Source organism: Haliotis asinina, chromosome 10 (assembly GCF_037392515.1).
Source record: "Haliotis asinina isolate JCU_RB_2024 chromosome 10, JCU_Hal_asi_v2, whole genome shotgun sequence".
Lineage (NCBI taxonomy): Eukaryota > Metazoa > Mollusca > Gastropoda > Lepetellida > Haliotidae > Haliotis > Haliotis asinina.
The window spans coordinates 797,357-815,508 of record NC_090289.1 but is presented as its reverse complement, the minus strand read 5'-3'; the positions used below and the strand labels follow the sequence as shown (position 1 = coordinate 815,508).

The 18,152-nt window shown below is 41.6% G+C and overlaps 1 protein-coding gene across 1 annotated transcript in view; it reads left to right on the top strand.

Annotated features, from left to right (window-relative positions):
- Window positions 1-1,979: 1,979 nt before the first annotated feature.
- LOC137298547 (neuronal acetylcholine receptor subunit alpha-6-like) overlaps window positions 1,980-18,152 on the top strand; it is a 29,276-nt gene continuing 13,103 nt past the window's right edge. The window contains exon 1 of the mRNA XM_067830848.1: window positions 1,980-2,030. Within this exon, the coding sequence (XP_067686949.1) occupies window positions 1,988-2,030 (43 nt within the window). The 5' untranslated portion in view covers window positions 1,980-1,987. The remainder of the gene's footprint in view (window positions 2,031-18,152) is intronic.

The following is an 18,152-nucleotide window of genomic DNA, read 5'->3' as shown; positions in this document are numbered from 1 at the left end:
AGTTTTGGAACATACAAGTGCACAGACTTATCATACTGAATAATATTTATGCATCCAGTTAAATGACACTGGCTACAGATTCGGGACTGGTTATCGCACAAGAGGACGGAACCCAGTAAACAGGAAACGAGACTGTTCTGTAATCAGTGTTTTGACATGTTCAGCCTGTTCCGTACAATTTGACGGATATCCCCAGAAGTCTAGGCACCCTGGCTGCTGGCAACAGAAATTTGGTAATCTCCAGCATGCTTTCTTTCAATGGCGATGTTCCGAGTCGCAGAGTCAAGATATGACGTAGTGATTTGACCTTGAAACTCCTTCAAAACGAATGCCAATTTCTGAAAGTAATCTGGATTTTTATTTCCAGACAGTGAATGCTCTTGGCTGCTCAATTTCATCTGGAAGGTGATTTCTGTTGCGTTGAGGTGATGCCTTTCTAATCCTTGTAAAAATCTCATCAAATTCAGCATTTTCAGGTAAAATCGATTGTTCACAGTTGTGTGACATCATGTTACGACCAATTTTGTTACATATTTTGACGATTATTTGAACAAACTAGGTTATTAATAGATTTTTTGGGGGGGATAGTATATATCAACACTCCTTGATAACAGTAAATACATTTCATCCGCAAGCCCCGGATATTTGTAACTTTATCAGCTCTTATTGATATCTTTGATATCAAAAGACACTCGGATGAGATTCACTATGTGTCACAACGTTGCAAGACGTCAGACTTTGAACTGATCACAACATTATGTGAACATTTCTTATAACATGGTGGAGCCACGTAATAGTAACGTATCATAACCGTGTAATAACGAAAACATAATTCTAGGATCGTTAACAAATGATGACGACCTCTATAAGAAGCTGCCTGACAAGAGGAATGTCCAATGCAATATCAGCTGTCATGCATATGGCTCCTGTATTTACTGCTATTTCGTGAATTCTGACCATGTATATATTCTTCACACACATGAAACATGAAAGAAACATTTGTACCCATCGATAGCTTACCAGCCAAGGTCTTATGATTAAACAGCCCCCTTATGTCATTCAATATAGAACGTCAGTGTACGGGGACACTCAGACTTGGCTTCAGATACAATTCACATCTGATGTAGATAAAAACATAGCTTTGAAAGGTACGTGAATTGATCGCTGGAATTCAAAAACGACACCAGGTGTTCGCGGAAAGGACCGCACACACCATTTACCTGATAATGCAGTGATCGATGAGCCAGTCCAGTTAACCAAATTGGAATTACGACTGTTATGTAGAAATGCAAGAAAAATCTTTCCACATCCATAAGAAACCTGCTCAAAGCAGAGACGATTGTACAACTGTGACTGTCTCATGAGAATATTAGTTTGGGATGCTGTTCAGCAATATCAGAGCTATATGGCGGCCGGCTGTAAATAATTGTCTGGACCAAACACTCCAGTGATCAAAAGCATCGACATCGATGTCGCAATTTCGATAAGATGACACGTGTCTACCTGGTCAGCGGGCCTGACCAGCTTATCCTGTTGTAGTCGCTTCGAACTACAAGCATGAGTCACTGAGAACCATGGATCTTCCAAGGTCATGAATACCTGACCTGACAATATGTCTTTATGATTTTCCCATCCCTCTGTTCAGTGGATTGGTTCATTTAACTTCTACAGTGAAATACCACAAACCCATAACATTAATCAGGGATGACATCAGCAGAGACCATATACCCATGTTCTCTGACAACAGTAATTATCTTCTTGGACGTGTGTCGAAATGTGACTTTAAGTAAAATGTTGGGCACCAGTCGTTCAGGGTGTGCTGTCACAGTGTATGAATGTAATTGAAGAGCGGGGTCGCCATAGCTCCGCTCTCAACAGACATTGCAATTGGTTAACTGACACGGTCGATTGAATGGCAGTGTTTACAGTCCCAGTTGGTGCTGTCACTGTGATTCAGTAGGAATCAGTGGGAGAGGGTTCAGATATAATGGCTGGGAGACGCCTGCTGCTGCTCGTCATTCTGACACACAGTGAGTAACGGTTATGATGGTCACATCATATGTGATACCTTGGTTGTGCTCCACACGTTACGGTCCTATTTCCGAACAATGATGTTTCCCTGTCTACTTGAATGTATGGAACACATTGTGTGTCATCACAGTCTGTTTACACGGTGCAGTTGATTACTAGTCAGCTCGCAAGTGCATCCGAACACATACCAGTGTAGAATTTCTCAGCATGTTTATATACACTGTCTTGATTATCATGACCTCCACGTGTAGTTAAATGTTTGTTGTTACGGACGCGTGGCGTTCACCTGTGTTACAATTATATGGTGTGAAAGGAGTAAGTCCAGTGTGTGGCCTGTCAAGTTGGAGGGCTGGGTTCGATATCCAACACGAATACCGTCTGTGCTATCCCACTTAAGTCCAGTGTGTGGCCTGTCATGTTGGAGGGCTGGGTTCGATATCCAACATGAATACCGTCTGTGCTATCTCAGTTACGTGAACAGCAGCGAAACGTTCTGACTGTGTCAAACTGCAATCTTAATACATTTGGTTATAGAACTTTCTCCTATAATTTCCCCTGTCTTTTGGAACTCCCCTTTAACCCCAAACACTATGAATCTCTGGACTCTTTTAAACCAAATCTCAAGACCCACCTCTCTGCGCAATATCATCACCACTATTCTTTATTGTTTATGCACAATGCACCAATTCACTGTTATCTTTTAGCTCTGTATATATTATGTATGTATTCTAACGTACTTATGTAGCTTTGTAAATAAAAACTGTATTGTTTCAATTGGGTCTTGGATTGCATGGATTCAGCATTCTATGTATTGTCCAGCAAAGATGTAAAACTTGCCTGCAGGGAGAATGGACAAGGGATATTCAAATAAATAATTGGTCATATTCGACTTCTCTGAAGGATAACTTTGAATGTGTAAAACATATTTATCAGCTGAGCATGTAAGGAAATTATAAGAGTTATACATACAGTTAAAATATATGTCATGATGCCTTTTACATGCCTTTGATCAACTAAGGGTGGCCCATTCATAAGATAACACCTATGCGTTCAAGATCCACTAAGGGTGTCCCTGTCATAAGATAACTTCTGTATAACCATGATCCACTGAGGGTGTTACTGTCATGAGGTAACTTCTGTATAACCAAGATCCACTGAGGGTGTTACTGTCATGAGGTAACTTCTGTATAACCAAGATCCACTGAGGGTGTTACTGTCATGAGGTAACTTCTGTATAACCATGATGCACTGAGGGTGTTACTGTCATAAGGTAACTTCTGTATAACCATGATCCACTGAGGGTGTTACTGTCATGAGGTAACTTCTGTATAACCAAGATCCACTGAGGGTGTTACTGTCATGAGGTAACTTCTGTATAACCAAGATCCACTAAGGGTGTCCCTGTCATAAGATAACTTCTGTATAACCAAGATCCACTGAGGGTGTTACTGTCATGAGGTAACTTCTGTATAACCAAGATCCACTAAGGGTGTCCCTGTCATAAGATAACTTCTGTATAACCATGATCCACTGAGGGTGTTACTGTCATGAGGTAACTTCTGTATAACCATGATCCACTGAGGGTGTTACTGTCATGAGGTAACTTCTGTATAACCAAGATCCACTAAGGGTGTCCCTGTCATAAGATAACTTCTGTATAACCAAGATCCAGTAAGGGTGTCCCTGTCATAAGAAAACTTCTGTATAACCAAGATCCACTGAGGGTGTTACTGTCATGAGGTAACTTCTATACAACCATGATCCAATAAGGGTGCCCTGTCATAGGATAATTTGTATATACGCATGATCCACTAAGGGTGTCCTGTTATAAGATAACTTCTATATAACCGAGATGAATCTGAGGTGGTCTTGTTAGAGCACATATGCTTGACTTCTTGCGTACTTAATGCATACACGCTTCTATTCCTGTAACATCCTTATCAAAATTAAACGAGACTTATTTGAATCCACACAATGAGACTGCCTCAGTAGATTTCGAATACCGGCTGTAATGAACACACACAAAGCAGCTCATGTTATATGTCGGGAAGAAGGAGGGCTTCATTGTCAATCATTGATCTGGTGCCATTAGAAATAGTCTTTCTAGTACAGTTGTTAATCCTTGATCCAGTGTCATTGTTAATGCTTGATCTAGTGCCATTGTTAATCCTTAACCCAGTTAATCTTTCATCCCTTGAAATTGTCAATCATTGCTCTAGTGCTACTGTTAATCCTTGATCCAGTGCCGTTGTTACTTACTGATCCAGTGTACTTGTTAATGACTGGTTTAGTGCCATTATTAATCCTTGATCCAGTGCCATTGTCAGTAACTGATCTATTGTCACAGTTAATCCTTGATCTAGTGCTATTGTTAATAATTCATCTAGTGATATGTCTGAATAATTAATGTAGTGATAATTGTTAATCATTTGTTATATTTGTTAATCGTTGATGTGGGTACTTCCGGCAACACCATTCATACCTTGACTTACACTGTCTGACGTTAAACATAGGTCGACACCAGGCCACACTATTCATACCTTGACTTACACTGTCTGACGTTAATCATACGTCGACACCAGGTCACACTGTTGATATACATTAGTGATAAATGTCCCGTTACAATGTGCAAAACTCATTCTTGATGACGATGAAATTTGGCCAGAAAATGTAAACTGCCGTGAATGGGTTCCGCGAAAGTATTGGTACGCACAAGATGGTAACTACACGAGATCAGACAACAACGAAGAATGAAGTGCTGGAACCTTGCCATCGACGTATATGTCATACTCCTAACTATGCTGATAAGTAGCCTTGCAACATGGAATATTCGTGGTCTTACCATATCTGACAGCATATCTGACCTGAAGACTAGACTAACATACGAGGGGATGTCAATAAGTTTTGAGCCTTGCATAGAAAAACACAAAATATTGGTATGAACCACATTTATTTTTCAACATAATCCCCTTGTGAGACACTTGTTCCATCTTTTCTGCCAGGCGCTGATGCCATATCTGTAGAAGGCTCCATTTTGGTCCTCAAACCAAGCCTCAGTAGCAGCAATATGCTCATTATCATCCTGAAATCTATGACCATGCAAGTATTTCTTGAGATTTGAGAACAGGTGGTAATCACTTGGTGCCAGGTCTGGAGAGTAGGTTGGATGCAGCAAGATTTCGTACCCGCATTCCTGGACAGCAGCGGCTGCAACGCGAGAGGTGTGTACTGGAGCATTGTCTTGATGTAGAAGAATACAACGTCTGATCTTGCCCCGGCGCTTCTTCTTGATTGACTGTCGCCTCAACAAGTTAGCGTAATATTCCCCATTCATTGTTCTTCCTTTTGGTAAGTAATCTATGTGGATGACGCCTTTGCTATCCCAGAAGACTGTCGCCATTACCTTCTGCACTGATCTGGGGGCTTTGAACGTTTTGGTCCTGGGAGAAGTGACATGTTTCCATTCCATGGATTCTTGTTTGCTCTCAGGATCATAGTGGTGGATCCAGGTTTCATCACAGGTTACTAGCCTAAAGTGAAAATCTTCTGGATTCTTGTTGTACCTGGTTAGCATGGAGTTGCTTATGGTGACCCTTGTTTGCTTTATTTCATCTATAAGCATTCTTGGCACCCATCTTGCGCACACCTTAGACATGACGAGATGTTCTTGAAGAATTGTCTCGATGGAACCGTGTGAAATGCCTGTGGTCTACTCGAACTCGTGGAGTGTGATTCGATGATTTTCCAGCACAAGTCTATGCACTCTGTCAATGTTTTCCTGACTAGTGCTTGTTGTTGGGCGACCTGGACGGGGGTCATCTTCAAGACTCTCTCTACCATGCTTAAATTCATTGACCCATCGTTTGATGGTAGCAGATGAAGGGGAAGACTTCCCATAAACTGCTGAAAGCCTTTCTTCAGTGTTCTTCGCCGAGTTTCCTTCAAGAACTAAAAACTTAATTACTGCTCTATACTCAATTTTATTCCTTTTCACTGCCGTGAGGGGGTCTCTTTCTGTCAATGTGAGCTGTTCAATAACTTCTGAGAGTAGGATACCAAAACTTATATATCACATCAGCTACACCCCAAGGTTCAATGTCGTACCATAGACTGTGACACCTGGGTATGAAAAATGCTCAAGGCTCAAAACTTATTGACATCCCCTCGTACGTGGATGTCATGTTCGTTTGTGAAACATGGCTGGATGAAGTTAACTCTCGGCAACTAACGGATATCGACCCTAACTTTGATGTTGTTTACAAAAGTTCACAATGCGCAGCTACTTCAAAAGGAGCGGGAGGTTTAACCATGTTTATTAGAAAACAGCACTCGTATGACATCAAGCCTGTGGACGCGTCTGAGAGTGACAGAGCGATAGGAGTTGAGTTGAAGTCTAAAACGCGTGATGGCACCTTGACTTACACTGTCTGACGTTATCCATAGGTCGACACCTGGCCACACTGTTGACATCTTGACTTACACTGTTTGACGTTAATCATATGTCGACACCAGGTCACACTGTTGACACCTTGACTTACACTGTTTGACATTAATCATATGTCGACACCAGGCCACTCTATTGGCATCTTGAAGGTCAAGGTCACTACCGGTGGAAAGTCGCATATTTCAGCGCTCCTACAAAATTGTAAATTTCGTCATCAAGAAGGCTCATCAATGCCACTTTCGACATAAATCTGCATTTAGATCACTATGGGTATACCACTAGATGTTTGGCGAGCAAGAATCGGGTGTTTCATCTCTCCCCGTGGACACAAAAACATTGACAGAGTTGATTGCTACTCAGGTGAGACAAGATGGACACCAGGTATGAGCTTCGCATATCGTATGCTCGCTGTGGCTATTGTATGCAGTCTAATCAAGGGCCTGGGAACAGTATGTGTGAAATACCACAGGATATTTGCAACCTACCTTGCGGACTTAGCTTTTGATCAGCATATTATTATTATTGACGATTTAAACAAGGTATCTCACACCTTTGGTGACGTCACGTCAATCACACACTGCATGATGTTGACCCATATACGAAATGGATGTGATCCAGGTGAGACGCACCCGTTGCCCAGGGAGGTTATGACCCTTATACAAATGTGTGCAAGCGAGACAAACCCCGGGCCTGTAACCTTACAAGATCTCAACAACATTCAAGAAACATCGGAACTAAATGTCAAAGCCTAGAAAAATCAGTGTCGGAACTGAAATCAGGCCTCAACAAAATTGAAGCTGAGAATCATATAATACAATCCGACGTCAATGCGGTTGATGAGAAAGTGGATTGCATCAATGACAGACTCTCACAAATTGACGAAGAACTCGATAAACTCGAATCGTTTAGGCGACGAGATAATATTATTATCTACGGTATCGATGAAGATGAAGGGGACAAATCTATTTCTTGTAAAGAAAAAATTATCAATTTACTTAACGATAACGCAACATTCAAAACGTGGCAACCGTCTGATGTTGTGCGTGCCCACCGTCTCGGTATGAAGAAGCCTGGTAGTGATAGACCACGTCCAATAATTGCTAAACTGGTACTCTCCGACGACAAGGTACGTACACTGAAAGCCAGAGAAACATTTAAATCAAATGGACTTGGGACTGGAAGTGATCTAACTACGCGTCAACGCCAACAACTGCAAGCCCTGAAACGAACGGGAAAATTCGGTTTCTTCCAGAATGGCAAGCTTGTTACGATGCCGCGTAGGTCGGTCGATCAACATGGAACTACACCAAATACAGGAGACCGAGTGCCGGGCAGAAATAAAAGTAAGTCGCGCCCTGTGAAATAGGACAATGACTATGGCCCGGATCCTTTCCCACAAGGAACTTCTGATGTGAGCACCGGTGAAAATCACGTCCACAGTGTTATTGACAGAGGCACGGTGTCCTTCTTAAGTTGGAATGTTGACGGTCTCTTTAGCAAAATAAACGATGTTGACTTTTTATTTTATATTAGTAAATTTGACATTATATGCCTCGTTGAGACATTTGTCGTAGACATTGCAGGGAACACCTGGCTACATGGAAATGATGTATTCTACTGTCCTGCAGTAAAGTCAGGTGGCATTTGTCTGTGTGTACGTCAAACACTGAGTAGTTTCTACGATGTTATACGATCAGATGGAGACAATATAATTGGTCTCTCCATATGTAAAGACTTATTTAAAATTGACAAAAATTTAAAATTGTTATGTACCTCTATCCTTCCACCGGGTTCACCATAATATAACCATGCAGCCACCAAGTGTAATATTGTAAAAGTAGAACAGTGTTTGGTAGATAATAATGACATGTTTTCAAACTCATATAATTTAATCTGTGGTGATATTAACGCGAGAACAGGTGAGAGAAATAACCCTGATATAACCAATCATGGCGGTACCCTCAGGCGCACTACCCGTTTCCCTGACGAGGAGGGTGACCCTGTTGAGGATCGCACATCACAGGATAGAGTTGTTAATACTTTTGGTAAAATGCTGTTGAATTTGTGCTATGCTCTTAAACTTTACATCGTAAATGGGCGTGTCTATGGTGACACAAATGGGGAATTTACTTATTGTATAATTATTTTTTAAGCTCACCTGATTTTTTTCAGTTCGTCGATATGTTCAGTATCGGCGATCGATCTGATTCTGATCACTTTCCACTAGAATTGATGTGTAAATTTCCAAATATGGGTAATAGGTGTAATAATGAGTCAATCCAGGATCCAACGGCATCAGAGAAAATAGTATTATATTACTCTAATATGTTTCTTGAAAATCTGAGATATAGGATTGCGGAAAACAAAGAAATACTCCTAAACGAAATTGACAATGATATTGAAAATGCTATTAGTCACTTTGTAGTCATCGTATTAGACTCTGCTAGCTTCATGAAAAAGCCAAGCCGACATAGATTACAACTGTTAGTCAAAAAACATTAAATCTAGAATGTAGACAAGCGAAACGGGAAACACGTACTACTCTTAGGAGACTTAGATCACAAAACACTGTGGCAAACAGAAAAGCATATTGTAAACAAAGAAATCATTATAAACTTTGTTGTAGAAAATATAAATCTATCTCAAGTAGGAAATTAGTACACAGGTTGCATAGAAGCATTAATAGTCATTCTAGTTTTTGAAAACAAATAAGATTTTTACAAAACAAAACCAAACAGAAGAATTATATAACGAAAGCAGAATGCCTTTACCACTTTAAAGATGTTTTTGCAAATAACAACGTTTTTTCGCCTCACATAGATGATGAAAATGAAATCTTTTCAGATCAGTTCACAGATATTGATGCATTTATTCTAAATTCTAAAATAACTGAACATGAAATTACATCATCTATAAACAAGTTAAAAAGCGGAAAATCTGCCGGCCCCGATCAAGTGCTGATAGAGATGCTTAAATGTTCCCAATTTGATATAATGCCATTTCTCTATAAATGTTTCAACAAACTCTTTGATAATCATATATTTCCAAGGAGTTGGTCATGTTCAGAAATAGTACCTTTACATAAAAAAATGCGATCCGAGAGACCCTGACAACTATAGGGGGATCTCATTAATGAGTGCCCTTGGGAAAGTTTTTACTGCTGTTCTAAATAATAGACTTACTAACTTGCCCAATATGAGAGATAAGATACCGGAAGTTCAAGCTGGTTTCAGAAATAAATTTTCAACCGTAGATTACATTTTTACGCTATATGCAGTAGTCCAAAAATGTTAATCACGTCGTAAAAACAAATTATATGTTGCTTTTATTGATTTTAAAAAAACATTTGATACAGTCGATCGTTATAAACTATGGTATTGTTTGAAAAGGGCTGGGCTACAAAGGAAAATGCTTAATATATTAAAATCAATGTATTCAAATATTAAATCATGTGTACGTTGTGACCTTGGCATTACTGACGTTTTCGATTGCCCGTCCGGCTTACGTCAGGGATGCATATTGAGTCCTCTTCTATTCTCGTTGTTCAGTAGCGAATTATATCATGAAATTTCATGCAACGGTATGCATGGTGTACAGATGTATCCCGACATCCTAGAAATCCTTATGCTCCTTTTTGTTGATGATTTTATTTTACTTTCTGATACAGTTATTGGCCTACAAAATCAGTTGAATGTATTAGATAAATACACTAAAGAATGGAATTTATCTGTAAATTTAGATAAGAGGGAAAGTATTGTTTTCAGAAAGGGAGGCCCTTTGACTTTTAAAGAGAGATGGTACTTAAATGGACAACGAATTAATGTAGTGACTGCTAGACACATATTAGATGATCTGCGCACTTGTGACAAGAGAGGCGGTACAACGAATTGGGCGAGTACACTTGGCTGCTACAGGTAGCTTGACGATTATGCACGTGCAAATTCATGCTAACCGTGACATGAAATCAACACCGCTACTGATTAACACCTGTTTCGCTACTGTGTAACACCAGTCTCGCTACTGTTTTACACCTGTCTCAATACTGTTAAACAGATTTCAGTTGTAGTGAAAAATGTCCAAGTTAGGAAAGCATGGGCAAATAGTTCATTCTCAGGCAAGGGAGATAGCATACAATGTTATCAAATATATGGACAAAAATTGTGCAACCAAAGCAGATTCTCTTTTACAAAGTAGCCTTGCTCCTGGACTCTCAGTGGTAACTTTAAAGCGCATTAAGGCAGAAGGTGGTCGTAGTGCGGGTGGACCTACTTTTATCAGTCCCACCACGTTGCGCAAACCGAAAACTTGCAGTTACTAACTTGATGATTTCGACCGGTGTGCAGTCCGTCAATTTGTACAAAGTTTATGTGGCGTGAAAAAACAACTACCCACTCTGGATACGATGGCAAAGTGCCAGTTGAACTACAAGGGTTCTATGGAAAGTTTTCGAAAAAATCTCAAAGTCATGGGGTTTAGGTGGCGAAAAAAGCAGTCAAACCGTAAACTTTTAATGGAACGTAAAGACATTGTTTCCAAGCGTTTGCAATACTTGCGTGCAATAAAGAATATAGAAAAGAAAATCGAACACTCATCTTTATCGATGGTTGTCTCAAAGTTGTTGTCCCAAAGTGTTGGCAACTTGAGGGTGAAGTCGTAATAAATGGGGCTCAACATCCGTCTGGCACCGGACCTCGGCTTATTGTGGTTCATGCAGGGGGTGAAAACGGTTTTGTTCCAAATGCTTTGCTTGTTTTTTATTCCAAACTCAAATCAGCAGACTATCATGACGAGATGAACTTTGATAATTTTTCCAAATGGCTCCAGGAAAAGTTGATCCCAAACCTTCCACTGCACTCTGTCATCGTTATGGATAATGCACCATATCATTGCAAGCAAGTAGACAAATGTCCGACAACCGCCAACAGAAAAGATGACCCAAAAACGTGGCTACAAAGACACGATATCTCATTTGATGAGAAAATGCTTAAAGCCGAACTATTGTTTCTTGCAAAATCCAACAAATCGGGCCCTGTCTACAGAGTAGACACGATGTTGAAGCAACATGGTCATGATGTACTACGTCTCCCTCCATACCACGCAGAACTAAACCCGATTGAGTTAATTTGGGCAAATGTGAAAAATTATGTCGCTTCACAAAACTTGCAGTTCACAAAAAGTTCCTTAAGAGTTGCCATAAATGAAACTTAAGGATGTCTGCAATCGGTGCAAAAGAGTGGTCGGAATGCTGTAAACATGTTAAAACAATTGAAGATGGTTACTGGCAACGTGAAATCGCAGTAGAAAGGGAAATTGACAGACTAGTGATTGACTTTGGACTTGCAAGTGATTCCGACACCGAGACTGATTCAGAGAGTGGTAATTAAAGCATAAATCAGTAAGTCCGCCTAGTTTTCCAGCATTGTTGTGTCTTGTATAATAATTGACACATACTATATCAGGTTTTTACTGTTCCCATACTTTGTCATGAAAAGGAGTAATCTTTGGTGAGTTGTCTGTATTTTATATTTTTTTAGTCACTGATAAATCTACTGAGTCTGGTACTGAGTAATCCCCAAACCGACAAATTTGTGTACAAAGATATTTCTCACTGACTAATCAATGTCAAAAGGTATTTTCAGTTTTCTGTACACAATTTTGGTGACCATAATAAAAATATGACAGAAATTTGGAAATATTGTTTGAATACTAATCATTTCTCTGGAACCGGTTATATAAATTTCCAAGACATGTATTCCCGGTCGATCACCAGCGGAATTATGGACGAAAATCAGCTCGTACAGAGAAATAGGAACAAAATTTTGGGATAACAATATTTCCCCCTACTCTGATTTAGCCACCACCATTCAGTTAAATGAAACACAATTAACTATATGTAGTTATTATCTATTTAATATTTAGCAGACGAAAAGTCAACTTTACCCATTAAAACAACACCGCATATTCCTTCGAATGATAAGACTGCAATTTCAGGCATAAAATACTGATATTCCACGCTAACCTTTAGTTAAGACGAAGACAAAAAGATGATTGGGGCATTGACAAGCATTTTAGATATTCAACAATTTTGTTTTTAAAAAAGACCCAGGAAAATGCCATTTGCTTCGTGAAATGGATCGGTGGTCCTAAACATATTTGCTCAGTATATTGTGTTGATTCAATTCCCAAATCGAGTGTGCTATAACAATTCATGCGTGAAACGCACGGGGTATATGAACTTCTCGATATTTATCAGACAACCTGTCTCCCTCTTGTTTCAAGTGGATCGTTCTGTAGGACGTTCCCAAGTATGCAAATTGGGGTCATTTGTCAGGTCATGGATCATCCTATGTGTGTTTACCAGTAATGGTTATAGATATCTTGGTATAATGTTTAATTCAACACTAAATATGGACAAATGCGTTACTGACTTGGCACTGCGAGGGAAACGATCTTTACTTAATATGATGTCGATTTCACATAAACTTGGAGTTATTACACCTGTTATATTTTTCATATTATTTGACACCCAAATACAGCCAAATTTATTGTATGGACCCGAAGTGTGGGGTTACCAAAGATTTGAATGCATAGAAAGAATCCACCTACTGGCATTTAAACAGTTTCTTTGTGTTGGATTAGCAACTCCAAATAACATGATATGGAGAATGTGGAAGATACCCACTTTATATAAATTCGCAAATTAAATGTCTAAGATACTGTTTTAGTGTCATCCATATGCCAGAACATCGGCTTCCGAAAATATCCTATATCATGCTTATTCATCTAGATAGCATCGGTAAGGTTACATGGGTTTCGCATGTAAGGACACTATTATTTTCGCATGGTTATGGGTTTGTTTGGTTTAATCAATCTGTTGGCGATCTATACCTATTTCTAAATGATTTTCGTAAAGGAGCAATAAATATATTCTACCAAGGATGGCACTCTAACTTAGAAAACAGTTCACGTTATGATCTGTACAAAACGGCTAAAACTTTATTAGAGCTTGAAAAATATATATCTGTTTTAACAAATAGCAACCAAAGAAATATATATATATCAAATATAGACTTGGCTGGTCCAAACTAATGATGAACTGAAACTGAATTACGAACTAAATATGTACCAGAACGCTTCCTATCTAAAGACGAGTAAAATAGGGTTTGTTTCTATTCTATCCTCAAATGATGTCAATGTAATATATAGATTATCTGTCTTTGTAAAACATGGAATGGACCTAAGAAATAACTTGTTAAATGGATTGTCACATTTACCTCACTAAGTTCTCCGGACTACCACCAATTCTTCGAACATTGTACTTGTGTAAACCTGTATATGGGCCGATGGCCTTTGATACAATAAAATTCACTTGACTTGACTTGACTTGACTTGACTTGACTTGACTTGACTTGACTTGACTTGACTTGACTTGACTTGACTTGACTTGACTTGACTTGACTTGACTTGACTTGACTTACACTGTCTGACGTTAATCATATGTCGTCACCAGGCCACACTATTGATACCTTGACTTACACTGTCTGACGTTAGTCATAGGTCAACATCTGGCCACACTGTTGGTACCTTGACTTACACTGTCAGATCAGATCACATCAAACTATTTTAGATGTGATGTGCAGTTATGACCATTTGTATCTATGACTTTTGCTTCATGCTACACAAGGGTACAAGAATGAATATAATCGTGTTACCCATTAGAACGTGTTATTATTGTTCAGATCTTCCCCTTCACAACATTGATCTGCGGCTGTGGCAGTCACGCTATTTGAACATAATGCATTAAACATACAGACTACCTTCGATTTATTGACATTCACCCTCCTCTTGATCAATAGAAATGCAACCACTCGAAATGACAATGGATATGGATGTTCTAACGAATATTCGCTTTATGAAAGGCTCTTTTGTAATGCTATCAATATTAAGCTATAATTACCGAGGCGTTTTGTTTGATGCTAATAGCCGTTTGATCAGCACTTGAGTCAACTTTACATAATCAGCTGGTATATTACGATTAGAAAGTTCCTTTCATGTTCCTCAAACAGATTAAACTATGAATGACGTATTCTGCTTCAGTGACCACCGACAGGTTTCTTTCACTGTCATAGTTTCTCAGCTATTTCCATTCTAGAATCGCATATTTGATATACTACACCTATGTGTCTGGAATCGAACTCAAAGTAAAGTAATCTAGGAAGTCAATTAAAAATACATGCTACATAACACTTACACATCAACCCATGTCACCCACGTCCACCAGTCTCCAGTAACACATCAACCCATGTCACCCACGTCCACCTGTCTCCAGTAAAACATCAACCCATGTCACCCACGTCCACCAGTCTCCAGTAACACATCAACCCATGTCACCCACGTCCACCAGTCTCCAGTAACACATCAACCCATGTCACCCACGTCCACCAGTCTCCAGTAAAACATCAACCCATGTCACCCACGTCCACCAGTCTCCAGTAACACATCAACCCATGTCACCCACGTCCACCAGTCTCCAGTAACACATCAACCCATGTCACCCACGTCCACCAGTCTCCAGTAACACATCAACCCATGTCACCCACGTCCACCAGTCTCCAGTAACACATCAACCCATGTCACCCACGTCCACCAGTCTCCAGTAACACATCAACCCATTTCACCCACGTCCACCAGTCTCCAGTAACACATCAACCCATGTCACCCACGTCCACCAGTCTCCAGTAACACATCAACCCATGTCACCCACGTCCACCAGTCTCCAGTAACACATCAACCCATGTCACACACGTCCACCAGTCTCCAGTAACACATCAACCCATGTCACCCACGTCCACCAGTCTCCAGTAACACATCAACCCATGTCACACACGTCCACCAGTCTCCAGTAACACATCAACCCATGTCACACACGTCCACCAGTCTCCAGTAACACATCAACCCATGTCACCCACGTCCACCAGTCTCCAGTAACACATCAACCCATGTCACCCACGTCCACCAGTCTCCAGTAACACATCAACCCATGTCACCCACGTCCACCAGTCTCCAGTAACACATCAACCCATGTCACCCACGTCCACCAGTCTCCAGTAACACATCAACCCATGTCACCCACGTCCACCAGTCTCCAGTAACACATCAACCCATGTCACCCACGTCCACCAGTCTCCAGTAACACATCAACCCATGTCACCCACGTCCACCAGTCTCCAGTAACACATCAACCCATGTCACCCACGTCCACCAGTCTCCAGTAACACATCAACCCATGTCACCCACGTCCACCAGTCTCCAGTAACACATCAACCCATGTCACCCACGTCCACCAGTCTCCAGTAACACATCAACCCATGTCACCCACGTCCACCAGTCTCCAGTAACACATCAACCCATGTCACCCACGTCCACCAGTCTCCAGTAACACATCAACCCATGTCACCCACGTCCACCAGTCTCCAGTAACACATCAACCCATGTCACCCACGTCCACCAGTCTCCAGTAACACATCAACCCATGTCACCCACGTCCACCAGTCTCCAGTAACACATCAACCCATGTCACCCACGTCCACCAGTCTCCAGTAACACATCAACCCATGTCACCTATGTCCACCAGTCTCCAGTAACACATCAACCCATGTCACCCACGTCCACCAGTCTCCAGTAACACATCAACCCATGTCACCCACGTCCACCAGTCTCCAGTAACACATCAACCCATGTCACCCACGTCCACCAGTCTCCAGTAACACATCAACCCATGTCACCCACGCCCACCAGTCTCCAGTAACACATCAACCCATGTCACCCACGTCCACCAGTCTCCAGTAACACATCAACCCATGTCACCCACGTCCACCAGTCTCCAGTAACACATCAACCCATGTCACCCACGTCCACCAGTCTCCAGTAACACATCAACCCATGTCACCCACGTCCACCAGTCTCCAGCAGTAACACATCAACCCATGTCACCCACGTCCACCAGTCTCCAGTAACACATCAACCCATGTCACCCACGCCCACCAGTCTCCAGTAACACATCAACCCATGTCACCCACGTCCACCAGTCTCCAGTAACACATCAACCCATGTCACACACGCCCACCAGTCTCCAGTAACACATCAACCCATGTCACCCACGTCCACCAGTCTCCAGTAACACATCAACCCATGTCACCCACGTCCACCAGTCTCCAGTAACACATCAACCCATGTCACCCACGTCCACCAGTCTCCAGTAACACATCAACCCATGTCACACACGTCCACCAGTCTCCAGTAACACATCAACCCATGTCACCCACGTCCACCAGTCTCCAGTAACACATCAACCCATGTCACCCACGTCCACCAGTCTCCAGTAACACATCAACCCATGTCACCCACGTCCACCAGTCTCCAGTAACACATCAACCCATGTCACACACGTCCACCAGTCTCCAGTAACACATCAACCCATGTCACACACGTCCACCAGTCTCCAGTAACACATCAACCCATGTCACCCACGTCCACCAGTCTCCAGTAACACATCAACCCATGTCACCCACGTCCACCAGTCTCCAGTAACACATCAACCCATGTCACCCACGTCCACCAGTCTCCAGTAACACATCAACCCATGTCACCCACGTCCACCAGTCTCCAGTAACACATCAACCCATGTCACCCACGTCCACCAGTCTCCAGTAACACATCAACCCATGTCACCCACGTCCACCAGTCTCCAGTAACACATCAACCCATGTCACCCACGTCCACCAGTCTCCAGTAACACATCAACCCATGTCACCCACGTCCACCAGTCTCCAGTAACACATCAACCCATGTCACCCACGCCCACCAGTCTCCAGTAACACATCAACCCATGTCACCCACGTCCACCAGTCTCCAGTAACACATCAACCCATGTCACCCACGTCCACCAGTCTCCAGTAACACATCAACCCATGTCACCCACGCCCACCAGTCTCCAGTAACACATCAACCCATGTCACCCACGTCCACCAGTCTCCAGTAACACATCAACCCATGTCACCCACGTCCACCAGTCTCCAGGAACACATCAACCAATGTCAGCCACGTCCACCAGTCTCCAGTAACACATCAACCCATGTCACCTATGTCCACCAGTATCTCTTTAGCACTATATTCTTTGAATCCGTAAGAATACCGCAGTATGGCATTTACACAACACAAAACAAGCATAACCATCTATTTCTTCTTGAAAACGTAAATGTTTAGGAGGATGGCGTCTAACATTATCAATTTCAGATACAGCGCGTGTATTTATTTCTAATGCTGCTGATGCCAATAGCTTACTTTAATTAAAGTACATACATGGCGGTGTTCGGTGGAGCAGCACTGCATGTGTAGCAATCCAACCATACAACCGCTTGTGTTTGGGAGGGAATTCCAATAACATTATCATTCATAGTTTGGCACGCATGCGAAACACTGTAAAATTCATCTCATTGTTGACTTTCCATACATGGACTAACGTGGAGAGTACCCACTACAACTGTTTCGGTTCCTTCAGTGAAACAAAGGCACTGACGAACCATGCCGCTCACTGCATGAGGCAAAGAGCACGTTGTTGGCGCTAGCGGCGGTGTTGGAATGTTAACTGTGTACACGCATTCATGGCCAGTGTTCC